This window comes from Ciconia boyciana, chromosome 6 (genome assembly GCF_034638445.1).
Source record: "Ciconia boyciana chromosome 6, ASM3463844v1, whole genome shotgun sequence".
In the NCBI taxonomy this organism is placed as follows: Eukaryota; Metazoa; Chordata; class Aves; order Ciconiiformes; family Ciconiidae; genus Ciconia; species Ciconia boyciana.
Window position 1 is genome coordinate 11,517,528 of NC_132939.1, and position 18,005 is coordinate 11,535,532.

At 39.8% G+C, this 18,005-nt stretch overlaps 1 protein-coding gene across 19 annotated transcripts in view; it reads right to left on the reverse strand.

Moving 5' to 3' along the window:
- Window positions 1-18,005, reverse strand: part of MICAL2 (microtubule associated monooxygenase, calponin and LIM domain containing 2) — a 135,651-nt gene that overhangs the window by 62,239 nt on the left and 55,407 nt on the right. For 9 of the 19 annotated variants that reach the window (XM_072864933.1, XM_072864925.1, XM_072864915.1 and 6 more), the window contains 8 exons: window positions 16,416-16,615; window positions 15,803-15,915; window positions 11,435-11,506; window positions 10,692-10,841; window positions 9,408-9,512; window positions 7,668-7,886; window positions 7,343-7,444; window positions 6,597-6,728 (listed from right to left, as the gene is read on the reverse strand). In XM_072864933.1, the coding sequence (XP_072721034.1) occupies window positions 6,597-6,728; window positions 7,343-7,444; window positions 7,668-7,886; window positions 9,408-9,512; window positions 10,692-10,841; window positions 11,435-11,506; window positions 15,803-15,915; window positions 16,416-16,615 (1,093 nt within the window). The remainder of the gene's footprint in view (window positions 1-6,596; window positions 6,729-7,342; window positions 7,445-7,667; window positions 7,887-9,407; window positions 9,513-10,691; window positions 10,842-11,434; window positions 11,507-15,802; window positions 15,916-16,415; window positions 16,616-18,005) is intronic. The other 10 variants (XM_072864930.1, XM_072864931.1, XM_072864935.1 and 7 more) reach the window with 7 other exon arrangements.

Here is an 18,005-nt window from a genome sequence, read left to right on the forward strand (position 1 = left end):
TTTTGATTTTAGTTTTATAGTCAATATAAGATCCCACAACCTCTCTGGTGGCAAAGGCAGCAAGGGCTATCCTGGTATGGCCAGGGATCTGATACTCTGCTTCTGAAGCCAGGACATTTTTTTTTCCTAGAGGATCCATGATCTCATCTCTTAGACTCCATTTGCCTCCCACAGAGCCCAAATTTTAAGTCTTTCACTTCTCAGCAAAATGCTTTCTCTACTGCCACCATTCTAAGTCTTGCTAATGGAAAGGTTTTAAAATACCAGAAAGTTACCGTAAAGAAAGGAGAAAAATATAAATGCAATGGCATTCGTGGTACTTTAAAATAATTTTAAAGCATTTTCTATCAAGCTTAAAAGCAACTATGATGCATTGTGGGTGTGTTTTCAAAAATTATGATGGTTAAAAATATTCTTGCTAATAAAAAAAATTTCAAGTTCAGGAACTTGGGAACATGTCCAGCCCCTTACAGCTCCCCTTATCTTTTGAGAGTTATCCCATATTTAACTTAATATCCATGCAGATACAAAATATGTATGTTAAGACAACAAAGGCCATTCAAGGGACAAATTTCTGTACTGCTTGGTTGTGTTTAACATAAAAAGACTTTTAAATATTATTCAGTATCTGCACAACTTGTGGGGTAACAACAGCAAAGTAAACTGTTAATTACATACCGCAATGCTCTGCTAAGTGGTATATTAAATTATAAACCAATACTAGAAGTCAGATTACTTGCTACTACAGGAAAACTACTTTCCTTTGTATTATTTAAGATCACAGAAGATAAAATTTTCCTCCCCAAATTCTGCACCTCTGAATATGCTGAGCACCTTTTAGGCCACATACAACTTAATACCCATGAGCTCCTAGGTAAAAGAAAGCATTCCACGTCAGTTGAAGCAGAAAGTCTACCTTGAACTAGTTAAACACTGGAGCAATCAGTTAAACAATAAGGCTATGCTTAAAGTGCATGTAGTTGCATTTCAGGAAAAGTATCCTTGAGCCTGAGCTACACCTTGCAATTCACCAGGTTGGTTGATTTCTATTCTCCACCCATTGGAGCAATCTGTGTCAACATTAAAGCAGTCAAAACAAGAAAATTACATGTTTAGACATACTTTTAAAAATGTTATTAAAAGGAAGTGTCCTTGTAATGAATGTGAATTCACATTCCTTGTAAAAGCAAATGGGATTTCAATTTAATCTAGCCACCAAAAGATTGCTGACTGCTCTCCTCTCCTCAACAACCGCCAACATAAACATGGTTGCTACTGACCAGCAGGAGGGCAGGAAGCAAGTGGACCTGAGGATTGATTAGATCTCATTTTAGAGAAACTGTTTAATAAGGACATATGACTGGCGGAAGATCTCTACTGATTGACCTTACCAAACTGGATGTGCGGGTAGACAAGAGGAGACCAATTTGCTACAGCTTTGGTACTGCACCTTTCAGTCACAAAATAGAAACATCAGGGCAGGACATGAATCCAGCGGGGCAGCCCCGTGAGCCCTTGCCACCAGCAGAAACCTGCCGAGAACAGGAGGGACAGGGCGTGCAAGAGCAGTGCTGCCCTGCAAGGCTCGGGACTTCTGCCCTTGGACGACAACAGCGCAACTGCCAAGTGACCCCGTGCCTTCTCTAAACCTCACCCTGCTTATGGACAAGGACCTCAGTAACATCCTCACCCATTTAATCGTGTAAGTGTGGTAAACTCCAGCTGCAGGACAGAGGGTCTGGCCCCAAATCTACACACATTCCTTTAGAGAACCTGTCAACTCTTACACAGCTTAGCTTTGGTCAACAGCACACAGATCTCTGCCTGCCTGATGCTGCTCAGGTACCCTAGGAACTCAGGATACACGTAAAAGGTTTTATATTTTGCTCATGCACTTACTACCCTTGAGGCTACTGGTGTACGTGAAGTCCCACACACACATGCAATTTTGTAGTGCTGGGGCCACTATCAATAGGTAACAGGCTACTGCTCATGTTCAGGCAGGTTTATACCAGTAGCTTTAAATCCTTTGTTGGAAAGGAATCTTAAAGAGCTACCTTACATGGTGAATTTCAGGAAACAACCAAGAAAACACTTAAAAATCCCCCAAGCCTTTGTGATTTACTAAGATTACTGACCCGTCAATGACACGGTGCCAAAGCTTTTCAGCAGGCTGATCAGGGTGGTTATTAATGTGGGAAGAGAAAGCTGCCTTCTGTATTTCCCTGTGCTATTATTTATAACACCACAGGCAACCATCAAGTAAGCCTCAGTAATATTTTCTTAAAACAAAGGAAATATGCTCTCTGCCTCCAAAAGCATACAATGCTTCCCCTTTGTTGTTTCATATCCTTAATGATTTTCCTGGTCTTATTTTGCTTTGAGGGCGATTTATTTATTTTTGATACCACCTGCTACATACATTTTACCTCTGAGATAAACAACATTTGAGTAATAAGTTACTGTGTGTAGGAAACACCCAAGCCCTGCTTACTGCTGCTGGCAATTAGAGTCACGTCACTGAAAGGAAGTAGTTGGTCCAAACTCTGCAGGCGGCAAAGCCTACCAATTGCAACATCTTCATAGTTCTTATGACGTATTGTGTGGATTCACTCATGCAAAGCTCAGATGAACACAATTTTCTGAAGGTCAATCCAACTTTAAACAGAAAACAGGAATAACCAAAGCCCAGCCTGCAATATAATATTTGGTAATTCATAATTCTACCTATGTGAATTTTGACAGCTGATTAAAGCTAGAAGGTAGTTTTGATTATTACTGGCAACTTGCATATAGTGTCATACAGAAGTTAATTCTTAATAAGTTGTAATGACTGTATGTTGTTAAAAGAAATAATATGCTTCCATAGCCTTCCTTTCAAGTGCTCCTGTCAGGACTGAGGCTTAATAACAGGTTTCTGTAATAAGACAGTATGGTTTCTTAGCCACCATTTTCAATAAATATGCCACCATAACTAATACTGTTCCAATGAAAATTCAACAGATGTAAAGGATCGTCATGTCTGATAACAATCTCAGTACTTACTTGACGTTAAAATGACAGTACTAACTATTTAAAGGATGAGAGGGTGCTGATATTTGCAGGTCATATCTCATGAAGTCTTACAAAACTGAAAAGACTTCTATTATCTTCTGTTCTTCTGCTGGGAAAAAGCAGAAACACTGAGAGTGACATGAGGGAGCTCTTTCTGTTGGCTTACCAATCCTGAAGCCCTTTTTCATACTGAAGTCTAGACTTACCTAGTGATATCTCTCAGAACAGAGACCAGAAATACAAATTCTGAGTCCTACAACCCCACCCTCAAGATAATACAAACACAGGCAATTACTGGTACGTATTCACAGCAGAGCGGTCCAAACATATTGTTAAAATATCGTGCACAGTACTTGAAAATGTGCACTGCGTACCTGAAATATTATCAAATTTTATTTATATAGTGCTGCACATTTAGCCAGTGTTTTATAGAGCATGATAAAATTTTCATGTTCTGAAAAGTGTGCAATCTTAAAAGATGAAACATGGGGACAACAATTTAACCACAAAGGCCACGAACAGATTGCTTGTTATGAAATCAAGGCTGCAGCAGGTGTTCCCTGAAGATTTAATACTCTTACAGTATAAACAGCAGCAAGAAATCTGCTTCTTGGAAAAATTTTGCTTGAGAAATAACAAAAGGTAAGCCAAAACATGGCCTGCGTAACTTGAAGAGGAACAGAACTTAAGTTGCCAAAGAGAGGTAAAACTAAAGTACCGGGAATATCACGGGACTGAATCGACCTCACAGCACATTAATAGTATGGAGAACAGAAGTCCTGCACATCCATTGACGCTTCACCAGCACATCACCGATGCAAATAACGGTCCTGGACACAGGTCCAAAGGTCCACTGAGTCCATCCCCTGTCCCCAGGGCAGGATCCACTTTACTTGTGTAAACTCAGTGCACATTGCCATTACCTGCTCCAAAAGGTGTCCGTCCTGCAGACTGCGGGCCTCCCCTAGCACCCTGCTCCTTACCATTCAAGGGTCCCCTATTCCCAAGCCTGATCTGAATCTCCATTTCCACGGTGACCGTCCGTCACCCCTTACTGTGCCAATAGTGGGCATGGAGGACTGGCACCCTCCCCTTCTCCGCAACAGCCTTGTGCAGACACCATGGCTGACTGACCCTAACCCCTCCACTCCCTCCGAGTTACCCCTGCAGCAAGGACAGCACCAACAACGTCACTTGTACTCAACTGGCAACCCTGGAAAGGAAACTCAAGCGGGGGTTTTGCCCCCCCCCCTTTTTTTTTTAAAATCTACTTACTACTTTTTCCATTTAAATATCTGCAGTAATCCATCGCCACTTGGGGTTCATTTGGCTCAGCTTTCTATTACCGCATCTGCCTCAAAGTGGCGAAAAGTAAGTTTACCTGTTCATTATCAGACCTGCTATTTAAAACGTCTCAGATATGCCATGCCAAATGCACCATATTTAGACGTATGTAGTGCATACACTGTACAAGGGGACGTGAGCCTGTACAACCCTATGGAGCAGTATGCTAGGCATCAAGATGTTCACGCATGTAGATCTGCCAAAGAATATATGTAGTCCTACCTAACCAGCCAAATATTTACCAAATGAGATAAAGGTATATTTACTGTACTGGTGACAGAACAAGATCTTCTTGCCTCAGCTGTGCTGCATTCTGCCATTACCTCTGGAGAGAGCATTTTCAATTAAAGTAAACTCAGCCTGAGTGAAATCAAGACACAACAAATTATTGCTACACCATTTAAATACAATAGCAAACTAATAAAAGGCTGTGAGTGCACTTTAAACAAAATGCAGGTGAACTGAAATGTCCAAAAATGATTGTTCAGGCCAAATGTTCTCAAAGAAAAAATTTTAAAATCCCCAGTAAAATTATCACTCACAGAGTTTCCATATGATTAAGAGCCTAGTTCTCATATTCTAAAGCATTGTTCACATTGGTTTTGTTTTTTTTTCCCCATTCTCTTCACACTGTCACAATAGTTCTCCAAATCAAATGAGCAACACGCCCCAATATTTTGGAAACCTTAAAACCCATCACATGCTATACCTCCTAGGTCATAAAAAGTAAGAGGTAAATCCAGGCAAAGGAATTATTTTGAAGCTGAAGGGAATTAGGGGATTACCGTAGTAAGGCACCTGCTCGGCTTGCAGTGTCCTTGAAGGGCTGTGTGGCCTATATTTTCCTGGGGAATGAGAGGAAGGGAGTCTTTTCAACACAGCTCTATCTCAACTGCCTTTGCAAACTGCAAGTCAGCTCAGTATCTGTCTGCTCAGTTACTGCTGAGGCTGTGAGCCCGATTTCCAACCAGCATCAACAATATGGTGCAAAATAACCTAAAAAGATCTAGACCGATTCCACTAAATGATCCCGCTCAACGCCCACCAGACGGGAAAATTACCTCCAGCCATGGCTTACCTGAAGTTGGGCAATACTCATGAGTATTTCATAAAACTATTGTTATTTAAACACAACAAAAGCAAGCAGAATGCTTTGCCTTTCCTTACAGTAAATGGAGACAGTACCCACTTTTGCTGAATAGCACTTCTTTTGTGTGTCAGGCAGCAGAGCCACCAGCTCCAGCAGCACCTGCATTGGGTCACATTAGTCACCTTCAATACTTCTAGAAACTTGACTTGTCCACCTTTATTTCCACATCAACCCTATTCAATACTGCAGTGTTCCCAGACTGCTGCTACATGACCTGTGGGTGAAGGAAAAGGAACCTGGGCCTTTACCTGCCCTGAAAAGGTGAAAAATATCAAACTCCCCTTGTTTTAGAAGGATTTTAATTGAGGGAACTTAGAAGCCAATGTCATCTTATCTTCCACAGATAAAAGCACAGCCCATTGTAACATCAGCATAGGTCATAGGAGCTGAATATCTCTGATTCAAGTGTTATCTAATTGATTGCATTCAGAGTATGCATGTTTCCTCTCTGTAAAGTTTGCTGTTACAAAGAACTGTATTCTAGCAATTAATGTGCAGAAGCAAGTTTAAATTACAAATAAATAAACAAACAAAACAACAATAAAATCTGTCTGTATTGACAAGTGCTCACACAATTCTAAGATACGTCCTCTAGTTAAAATAACCATTAATGTGCAGGTTCTTCCCTGTAGTCCACACAGATATTCTTATGAAAAGAAACACAAATACCACCCAAGAACAACTTCCCATACAATCACATAACATCCAGTTAGCTATACAACGTGAAGCTCTTTCTCTGCTAGGCATGCCTGTGGTATTATCCAACAACAGAGTGTTTAAAATAAGCAGAAATGCAAAATTTTCAGAATTGAAGCAAAAATCTTGTGAACTATTTGCTCTGTTCTTTAGCTTTCTACCTGAACTATTTTTAACAATGACTTTCCTCTTACAAACATGCAGGATTAACAACGGTGAACAAAAAGTTTGATTCAAATCTGAAATGCAACCTATACAACAGATCTGCTGGCAGCACCTTCCATCCAAGCCATTTCTCAAGCAGCTTTAGCACAAGTTTGGATTTTACAAGAAAAATCTGTTAACAGAGTACCTGTCTAGAAGGAACAGCAGGGGAAGCTGAACCAACAGATGATGGAGAAGAGGCAGCAGCTGAATCATGAGGTGGAAGGCAAGAGGGAGTTGGGGGCTGAGAATGGGATAAGCCTTTAGTAGGTAGCTTATTCTGTGTAGAGCAGAAACAGGAGAGTTACCCAAGAGACAGTGACATTAGCACAGGTTAAGAAAATAATTCCACGGTCATGCATCAAAAAAATAGAAAGATAATAATTACAATTCTGCTCTTTTCTCTATTTCTGCACAGTGAGGAGCCATGGAAACCATCACAGCAAAACCTTCATGGCAAATGATATTGTACTCAGTTTTCTTACCAAAAATATTTACAGTGGGCAATAAGGTAAGATAGTGCTGGGAGAAAGCATAACAAAACATAAGGAATGCCAGACTGCACTGACTAAGAGCTACTGCTCACCAGTTCATCAGAAACTGTGAGCTACCAGTGTATACTTAAGCACAAGACATGGTTTATTCTAACACATTTCTCTCATGCTAAAGTACTCTGACTAGCTTCATGATTTAGATCATGTTTTACCTCAATTAAATTATGCAATAATATTTAAACAAAGCTTTTTACCAGTTTCAGTGGAATTCACATTTCTTTTCAGATCCACCCAGGATGAAAAGAAAGTTAAAAACAAAACCACTGCAATTTTTTCCCCCCATGAATTCTTATATGCCTTTTAACTCAGCAGTTCCTCAGGTGCAAAACCTAATATTCACCTTTGGAAACTCCATGTATCCAAACATTGAGGCAAGATGTGCTGCTTTCTCTTTAATGTTCTTTTTATGGAATTCCCTATTTGCTATGGTCTGAGCTCTTTTCTGCAAGAAGAGCCAGGGAAGGAAAGCCAGGAAAAGAAAGAGAGAGAGATTTCAGTTAATGGCACATACATCATCAGAATACAGCAAGTTTGTAGAAAGACTTTTTATTGCCTTAATATAACCTAAAGTCAACAGAGAAAAAGCCAGGATATCCAGGGAAAATACAATACACAGATAAACATATGCAGTTAAGAGACAGAAAGGAAAAGAAATTGCTTGTCACCTGTTTCATTTTTTCCTCCAGGTGCTGAAGACGCTCAAGCACTCCAGAAAGTACAAATGCGGCAGAACAGGCAGATGAGAGATTTTCAGAGGTTTCTGACAGACTGGGTTGGGTATCTGTTTTTTGTACAGTCTTTGCTCTCCTGGCCATATGATCAGAACCATTTAAAGACTGTTTGGGTTCCCTGACCTCGTGTTCACTCCTAGCTACCACCTGAAACTGGGAAACACTTGAAGTGAAAAAAAATCTGCTTTCTGCACTACCATGCAGTATATGCAGCTTTTAGGGATGCTTCCGAAAGCGCAGCACAGTCATGCACATAACTAAAGTGTTCTCGCATCGCTCTTTGCACGCTATCTACTGCATCGCTGATGCTTGTGTCCATGCACTGAAATAAATCAGTCCTACATAACTTACGCAGGTCTTGACATCCTTCTTTATGTTTGTCTCAGTTTTTATGAATAACCCCAGATAGCATCAGTGCAAAAGAACATGACACTACATTTCCTTCTAGGGTTTTCAGCAAAGGTTTGGGTTGGGTTTTTTTTTTTAGCATCACATCTGCCTGAAACTAAACTTACAATCAAATTGTAAGAATGTCAACAGTAGTTCTTGGCATAATTCTAGATCTAGTCTGACCCAAGCCAAGCTATAATGTTCAGATTTAAAACATTTTCTGAGGAGTTTAGAATAGGTCTCTGAATTTGAATCTTCATATAAAATAGCTTTTGAAGTAAACGAAACATTTGAACCAGTTCAGCTTTATCAAATTCAGTCTTTAAAATGACCTTCCAGTTGGTCTTTTCATGACAGTTTTTTACTTCATCCTACTTGTCCAATTCAAATGAATACAGAAACTTTCCAACTCTCTCAGAATTAAAACTAAAAAACCTAGTGCCAATCAACTTGCAACATGCTCCTGATGTTTCAGGATAGCATACCTGCCTTTAAAACAACAATTCTCAACTGGTTTATGAATCTGCATTTTTCATCAAGCTGATCTGCAGACTTCCACATACAATGCAGATCTCATTTCACTGCAGACTACTCTTGAAATGCCACTACAGGATATTTACTTTCATTTAAAACTCTAATGCAAAGTGAATGTCAACACTATTTGATATGAGATTGCTTTCATTGGAACTACTAAGAGAAAAATTTAGACAATGTATTCAAAAATTTTGCCCCATGTATATGATGCCGCAAAAGAGCTTTCAGCAGAAATTCTTATCACAAGTTCTACTTAAAGAAATTAAAAAAACCCTGGGCATCAATATCTGTTTTTCAATGTTCAGGCTTTTATCTTAGACATTTTTGCCAGGTTCCTCGAGGTGGAAAACTCCCTTTGCCTTATCATTACAACAGCCCAAAGCATCAAGCACATGCAGACAACTTTTCAGGTACGGCTGTAGTTTTCTCGCATGTTAAATGTAGCTATGTAATTATATTTATACAATTTGGAGCCTAGATGTGATAACAGAGAAATCAACACCTATGTTTTTAGGTTTTTTTCCACACAGTTACTAATTCTTTCAAATAGTTTTCTCATCTGGTCAAACAGGTGTAAAATAGCCTTAAACTTTAATGTGGTTTTCACAATCCTCAGCTAAATATATCTGTTAACTCTGCAGATTACATCCAAATATTGTTTTATATATTCTGTAGTTACACAATAACATTGAGTTCCCAGCAGTAAGAGAAATAGTGTGCTTGTCAGGTGCTACCCATATGAGTTCCTACCTGCCTTTTTGGTTGAGGTGGAAGAAGACTTGGATCCTTAGGTTTAGCAAAGCGAGGATTAACAGGAGAGTCAGAAGAGAGCAGGGCTGGTCTATCTATTAGCTCCTTGTAAAGCATTTTTAAAATTATAAAGACAGAGTGGAAAAAACAAAAAAGGAAGACAGTAAATAGGATTCAAGGATCTTTTGAGGCAGAAAGAAATAAAATCTGCTTTTAAAAACACATTACTATGGAGTTTAACAACACATTTTGCAGATTTTTGTCACCTACTCATTTTATTAACCCCTTCTACCATCAAAGATATACTTAAAATTCAACACATTCAGTATTCTTTAAGAGAGGTTATGATCTTAAAGATAACCATAAAGGTAACGCATTGAGGCTTCCCTCAACATGGCCAAGCAAACCTCTGCACTCGTATCACGCAGAAAGCTCAGGGCATTGACAAGTAGCCAGGTAGAGCGTAAACAACAGTGTTCATGGACTGAGAAAGTCACTTGACATCTATAAAGCCTACACTTCTGGAGGACTTAAATATGTAAATAAACAAATGGATACAAGCACAAAGAATTAAGAAAGCCACCACCCTTGACAGAACCTCAACACCTTGTTCATCCTTCCTTCAGATCTGTTAGGTGACAGATCCAAACTCAGCTGACTCAAACCATCTCACTGGGTGAAGTGTGATTTTTGAGCTTATCACCCCTACCTTAACAGCATGGGATTATTTTTAAAACACCACTAGTCACACTAACAACAAACAATGAAAATGCTGTGGAATGTACAAATACATTCCATTATGCCTACTTTAGGAATGGAAATGGCAGCCGGACACATCTTGCAAAAGATCAGGTTCCCTTCTTATGCTTTCTAAATTTTCCACAAAGAAAGATTCCACTGGATATGTAGTGTCCTTTATTCATAGAATACAGGAAAAAAAAGTCCTTCTGCAATACTATATGCAGCCAGCTTGGACTTCCACACAAAGCAAAAATTCTACAGATTGGCTTACAAGAGATTTCTAGACATTGCAGTTCCACTACACTTTATTAATATAATAGATATTAATACATTATATTAATACGCATTAGTCAATCTATATTAGTCATATTTGTTCACTAAGTATTGACAGGAATACCTTTAATTTACATAAAGTATAAAAAAAGACAACCCACTTCAAACACATAACAGATCAATTTTTTCCCTTGGAAATCTGCATCACGTTCACAAGGAGGGACTACAGTTTAATTTCAGAGATTACTTTTATGTTCATCTATGACCTACCTGCCTCCTAAAAATTGTATTTGGAGCATTCTCTTCAAACTTTGCCAACAGTTGAGTTGCCATTGATTTAACTTTATTCTGGTTCATTCCTTCTCTGCCATCACTCTGTTCTTTCCCAGCATTTGTCCCTTGGCTTGAAAAGCCTGAAGCCTGCAAAGAAACAACAAACTATGTTTTCCTCGAGTTTACCTATGACACTCAGGAAGAGAGAGAAAGAGAGAGATAACATCCTTATCAGCAAAGGGTAAAAGGAAATACAGTCTACAGTGTATTAAAAAGGGCACTGTTTAGCATGCAAAAGTCACCAAAAAAAACATTTTCTTTGGTCCCAGAGCACAGTAAAAAGGAAACACGAATTGGTGCTGGTGATGATAAAGCAGAATCACAAAGGTAACTAATCAGAGAGGGGCTGGGAACCAAGCTGCAATGCAAACTCTTCAAACAAAAATTTGTTTAAATAACTGAGTTGGGAAAAGGAAAAAAAAAACCCAATACCTTAGATGTTCTTGGGTCAGAAAGAAAACCAGTACAATTTAGGAAATGCTCTTCTCCCTACCAAATGATTTAAATAAATTTAGCTCTTCCTTAGTGTACACCACAGTAAATTCGAGGTTTTAAGGGGAGAGGCTTTTTGTTTCCCCCAAGAACAAGAGGCCAAGCCCTGGCCCCTCAACTTCTGCTGCTTCCTCAGCTCTAGTGCTCATCAAGGAGTTGGATATGTGTCGACACCACTGAACACCAACCTCCTCGAAGACACCAAAAAGACCTTTTCGACGTCTTTTGTTAGTCTCATTTTCTTCCGTTTTCCCTTCAACCTGAAAGAGTAAAGCCAAAACAAGTTCTATGGTTTACTGCACCAGTTACCAGATTTACCCAAGCAGTTCCTCCCAGGATATTAACTTTCATAACCAGGAAAGTGTGGTCTGGCCTCTGTTACACCAGGCAAACACAGGTGAACAGTGCCAGCACACGGGGGTCCTCACTGCACTGGCACACCTCCGTAGGGCCCCCCAGCCCAGCAGGATCGTTCCTCGTGCGAGGAGCCCGGTGGCCCTCGTGGCAGTTATCGCGTATGTAAAAGCTGCCCTGTAACCCCTGACTGGGAACGCCCACCGGACTCTGATGGGTGAAAATACATGCTCGTACACGGTTGAACACAGGCTCTACAACGCTGGTGCTTACCTTTTTCAGTACTAAAGAGTTTATAGTTCACAAACCACTAGCACATCCTTGAAGAAAAAGGCATTACAGCATCAGTTATTCTGTGAATTTTAATCTAGACTACACTGGTTTCCGTATAAATAACAAAATAAAAAAACCCTCACTCTTTCACTATAGCCTCCACATCTCTTAACCTAGGTATCAGCGTGCAGATCATGTGTTCTTAGTGCAGATGTATCTCCTTTTTTGGAGCAATTGTTGTCTGCCTTAAAGGTCTGTCTCCCTTGTAAGGTTCATCTCTCTGACTATAGCTTTACATTACAGTACTTAAGCAACCAAATTGCCTATTTTGTGCTCAAGCTATGCACATGTTCAATTATTTTACTGAACTAGAGATTACACAAACAATAAATAATACTTCATACTCAGTCTGCACAAACTTGCAAAATAGTCAATGCTTAAAAATTTGTATCAGTTCTTATTAAATTCAGTCTTGAAGAACTGTTACAATGGAGAGATTTTTTGTCCGATAAATGTCATGTTAGGTTATATTTTAGGAACAATAAACTACCTTCCACTTATTTGCATTTGCCCATGCAATAACTTAGTGATTGCTCAGCCAACTTAAAAAAAGCAAAAAGAATAAAGAGAGAAAGATCAAAGAATACAGGCTCCCTTTTAACATATACACTGTTTATAATAAATCATTACGCAGTGAACAGAAGTAATCCCAAACAACTCTGGGCAAACACCAAAAAGAATCAGACGACAGTATTTTGATTACTTTGTACGTTTGGTACATTGTCTTTCAATCACCAGCTCTCAGCAACCTAGCTTTACACTGCCTATAATCATTAGTCTACCAAGGAATAGTGAACAACATACAGCACAATGTATTCTGCATAATAATCTGTACCACATAAAAGCAGAATTTGCCTAAGTCGAATGGAGCAAACAAGATGTTGCCTTTCAAAAATCTTACATAAAGGATTTAATTAACATATTTACAAAGAAGTGAAAGACAAAGCAATTTAATTGCCTAGCAAAACTCCAAGAAAAAGGATTGTGCCCTTTATTGTGTAAACACCTCCATTCATTTATTAGTCTGGAGCACAGGAAATCTCGGTTCCTGTCCAGCCTAGCTGACACTCATAGGAGAATGGAAAACATTATCCAGCCCAGCACGCGCTGCCAGAACAGCTACACCAGCTCCAGACCCCCGCTTCCTGGTCTCTCACAACCTGCGCCCAGATAAGGATCTCTCTTCCAGCCAAATAAAAGGACAAACTAGATGGTGCGGAAAGTTTAGTAAGCGACACTCTGTTATCCCGGCTGGTTTTGGACTCTGTGATATCCGAGTGCTCTCCTACTGTCATGCCTGGATAATGCTCAACACCACTTTTTGCAGGGGAAAGAACCATAAAACTGAAGCCACAGCCAAACTCTTAAGTCAAGTAGTTGCTTTCCAAGAAGCTTAATTTCCCAGCTAGTTTCAGACAGTTACGGCACTCGCAAGTCTCTGTCCTAAACCGAGTACTGTGTTTCTTGCTAAGTTCCTTGCCCCATCCACGACAGGGCTGCAAAGCCTCGTACAAAACAAGGTCTTGACAGTCCTGCTCCCCAAGCTGATTTGGAAAATATCGCTTCCACTCTCCTTTCAAACGAGCCCCTTTAGTGTGAAACCAAAGGGGCCCGTCAAGCAAATCACCTCATGCTTTCATGTAGTGCCAAGAACTATATCTCCTGTTATGACAGAAGGCTTATTTCATGACGGGAGGTTAGTCAGAGGGCTGTACGGCTTAGTAATGGAAAGCTCTCCCCGCTACTAAAAGTCTACTTACTTCTGCAAATAACTCCTGGAAAAACAACAACATTGTGGTCATGAAAAAGGTTTTTCTTCTAAAGAAGTCATCCACAAGAGAAAGCAATGTTTATTTTGCCTATTTGGTTTCTCACTGCTTGGTTAGCTGGGAAACATGTCACTTGGTTTTGTGTATATGTGGATGGCAGGGAAAAGTTATTTCCTGAGAAGGATATATGAGGTTACTGGGCAATTGACTGTCCACAGCTTTTGAAAATGTGTTTGTGAATGGAAAATATTCAAGATGTAAGTCAGTCTAGGAAATATCTGGAAATTCTAGAGTAATTCTTCAGGTGGGGGGGAGGGGGGGGAGGGGGGGGATATCACATTTCTACCAAAACTGAGAAGACAAGATAGCAACAAATTTAAAAAGCAATATATTAAAATACTGAGAAATGCAGTACATACATGTACACCTGAACTTTTATTAAGGACACTGAATTCCAAAAGAAGTAGGAAATCTGTACTTTTGCAGGTAAAACTCTGCATAGGTGTACATGAAGCAATACAGTTAAGCATTAAGGAGGTCTGTTTAAAAGAAAAAAAGAAAAGAAAAAAAAACAAAGAACAAACTTCAGAGAATCATCGTAGTTGATATACAGTTTCTGGCTGGCCCAGGAAACTCAAAACCTGGAACAGTTTCGCATTAAGCTGTGTTTCAGAAAATGCAGAAGTTAAATTCATTTTGGTGGAGGAGTACATGCTGCTGTCTAACTTGTGCTGGTTAATCTGCAACAGTTGGACTTGAGACACTGCTGCCTCTGAGCCAGGTTGTGCAGACACTCCCCATTTAAATTGAAGTTAAAATGAAGGTAGGCTTGGCTGTGAAAGCAAAGCCCCTCCTCAAGGTCTCCTCTCAGAAGAGGACCAAGTTAATGAATAGGCAGAAGGTGAAACAGTTTATTACTGAATAATTTCATTAGAGCAACTTTTAAATTAAATCATGTAAAACTTTTGAAGTTATAATCCATTCAGAAACACATAGACAATACTCTCACTGCATACATTCCTATGCCAGACAGTATTAACTCAGGTCTCCATAACTCTTCAAGGCCCTGAAGTCTTTAATCACAACATGTATGGGCATGGATGTGTTTTATACAGGGACATAAACTGGGCATGTCAATAAATTTTCATTAATAAGTGACCAAGAGAGAAAAGTGTATGGGTATGACTAAGAGATCATTATCTCAGAGTCATGTTAGTCAACCTGCCCACTGTTTGTCACCGTTGCAGGCTTTATACGTCTATAAGGATTTGAAAGCTTTTGTCCAAAACCTTGACAGTATCCACAAACTGTTCAAATCACTGCTTTAGTTAAAAAACAGCACCCCCACCCAATCAATAAGCATTCTAGGATACTGATGATCATTTGAACTGATACATATTATAGCTGTATATTTAACTCTAGGAATACAGAACTACAGTACTATTTTTCTTTAAAGGCAGAAATAGCCCAGAAAAATTCCAGACTTTCCCATCTCAAAAAAAAACAACCCCAAACAAAACCCCCCCCCCAAAAACAGTGTCCCCAACAAGAATATAAAAGTTAGCATCTAGCACTGCATAAAACTTCCTAAAAACACCTTTTGAAAAATTTCCAAAAATAAAACATAAAAGACAATACAGGTAATGGAGCCAAGATCTCAAAAATTTCAAGTTGAAAACCACAACTTATAAACACACCAATTAAAACTTCCTCCTCCCCTCACTTTTAGCTACACTGAAGAAGATTGGCATGGACAATGGATCCAAATTCTTCTCAAGTACACCCAAATTCTCACTGTGATTCGAAATCTTGCATTTACAGAGAACGCTTAACTGGGACTATTATTAACGCTTCAGCAATTTGACACTGACAATGCTTCAGTTTTATCCTTACAAACATCATAAGGATTGAGTGTGCGTGTGTGTGTTAGCTTTATTTACTCTGAAATCTTATTTTACTTTTTTTACTATGCTCAAAAAATCTCCTTCTGCAGGTCTTTTAATAGTAGGATATACATAAAACCCTTATTTCTGAGCCTACAGTTTATTTTCATCTGTTTAAAAGAAAGATTTATAGGGCAAGTCTTCCTTCACAACTTACCTTTGGTACTCGTTTTCTTGGTAAAGTTAAATTGATGTAATTATTAAATATGAAGTTCGATGATTTTGCTGAACAAAGGTCATTATTTTCTCCATTTTGCTTGTCGACAGCATCTGTTCAAAAAATGACTGCTTAGGATATTTATTCAGGTTTCTTTTTTAAATACTTTGACTAAGCCAGAACTTTCCAGTTGAGTGCTGGTAATAAGAAACCCTGGCAAACAAAAGTAAACACATACAACGTAGGGTGACTTTTTAAGAAAGGAAGAGAAACACCCAGGAATGGACGTGCTGTATGCAGTCATCCTTACCAGAGAATCACTCTAACGACCTGATACATGAACTTCATGATGTCAAGCTGCAGTTATCCAGCTGCTCCTGTTCTCTGAAACCACCAAGGACCCACAAAACCCTGGTCTTCAATCACGTTTTTCCCTCTTTCCTTTTTTAAGCACAAGGTAACTCTTGCAGACAGAAGCAGGCATGCTCGCATGCCAGAAAGACTCAGCTGGGAAAGAACTCTTGGCTCAAGAGCAGTGCTCATAAGCAGCCTGGATGAAGTGCTTCTGCTCCCCAAACTTGCAAGAATTAGGAGCAGCCTGGGTTCAGCTTACCTACTGCCCGCAGAGGTGTGCCCCTGAACAGTTCGTAAAACTTGGAGAGGTACATGACCATGCTGAGCTTGTCGGGCTCCCCGGCCGACCCCACCTCCTTCGCCGTCGTCACAGGGGGGATCCCAAACTCCTGCTCAGCAACATCGAACGCCAGCTGGTTGTTTTTGACAACATCCTCTTCGTTCAGAGCATCGAAGTCGCTGTGGGGACAACACACTGGCATCAGTGGCGGTTTGCTTTCTGCTCCCCTCGGAAACATGCAGTGTTCCCTTGCCCGTTGGAGAGGTGCAGAACAGCACTGTGAATGAGGGCACAGGCATTTTGCTGGGTCAAAGCTACAGAGTCTACACAGTGCCAAAGGTAAAAGTCTCATACAAATCCCGTTATTACAAATCCTGGCTTTGCCAGAAATGTAATTTAAACGCTGTTTCACTGAACTGGATTTTGATGTAGTCCCATGAAAAAGGATTCCCTTATTTATGAAAAATGCAATTCCTCCTCAGAAGTGCTAAGAAACCTTTTTCCTCTCCAAATACAGCTGTGGTACTACAGATTTCACCTGTTAGCAATTGACTTTTTAGTTTTGATTAGTTCTATAAATCACCAAAGCCAGGAGGAGTAAATTTAGGCTAGCCTTTTATGAAACAAACATGTTATATGTGCGTGCACACAGATGCACAGGCACTACCTTTCTTTTTCAGGTGTTACACGCACAGTTTGAATGAAGACCTCTTGTCCATGTCATAACTGGATTTAGCAGTGCACTAAATAGGTACATCACACATCTGGAACTGCATTATCCATTCTCTAATCCATTTTCTATGGGACCTATTCTAAGACTCTGATCCCTTGAACAGCTTCCAAAATTCATGATTAAAATAAACATGTGAATAAATTACAAAGCTCCAGGCAGGGTAGTTTCTTTCTCCTCATAAGGAATGTGAGGTTTTGAACCCCCAAAGAATTTCTCTCTCCCCCCCTCACCCACACGTTCTGCCTATTTCTGGAGCCAGGGGTCTGCAGGCAGCCCTCCGCCCCAGCCCTGCCCACAGCCCACGGGCAGCCGCCTCTCTTGCCTGCCCCGCTTTCATCCAGCGAAGTCCTTCAGCAGTCCCATTTAATATAAAAAGCCAACAAGATCTGAACACAATGTTAATTAAACAGCAGGACATCTGCTAGGTCAGGAAGATAAATCTATCAACTTTCTAGAGAGAGCAGTGCTTAAGAGACATACTTTCCACAGACAGCAAAGATTACTTTGCTTTCTACACTCTCTCTCCCCGCCTTATATCCACAAAGCCATCCATAATTCCCATTTTTTTAAACTAACCCGAGGCAAAAAATATCTTATTCTTTGAATGTTAGCTCTTCGTCTGGCAAAGCTGTACAAACAAGCACCCTGGGTATCACTCCTATTTTTTCCAATTTATCACACCTCATAAAAGAGCTCAATCATTTCTTTCGTTTACCCACAATAAAGGGAGGCTGACAATAATTCATCCACGACTTTATCCACAATAAAGGGAGGCTGACAATAATTCATTCATGACTCCTAGGCCTGTGTACGAAGGCAAGAGAATGCATCCGCTG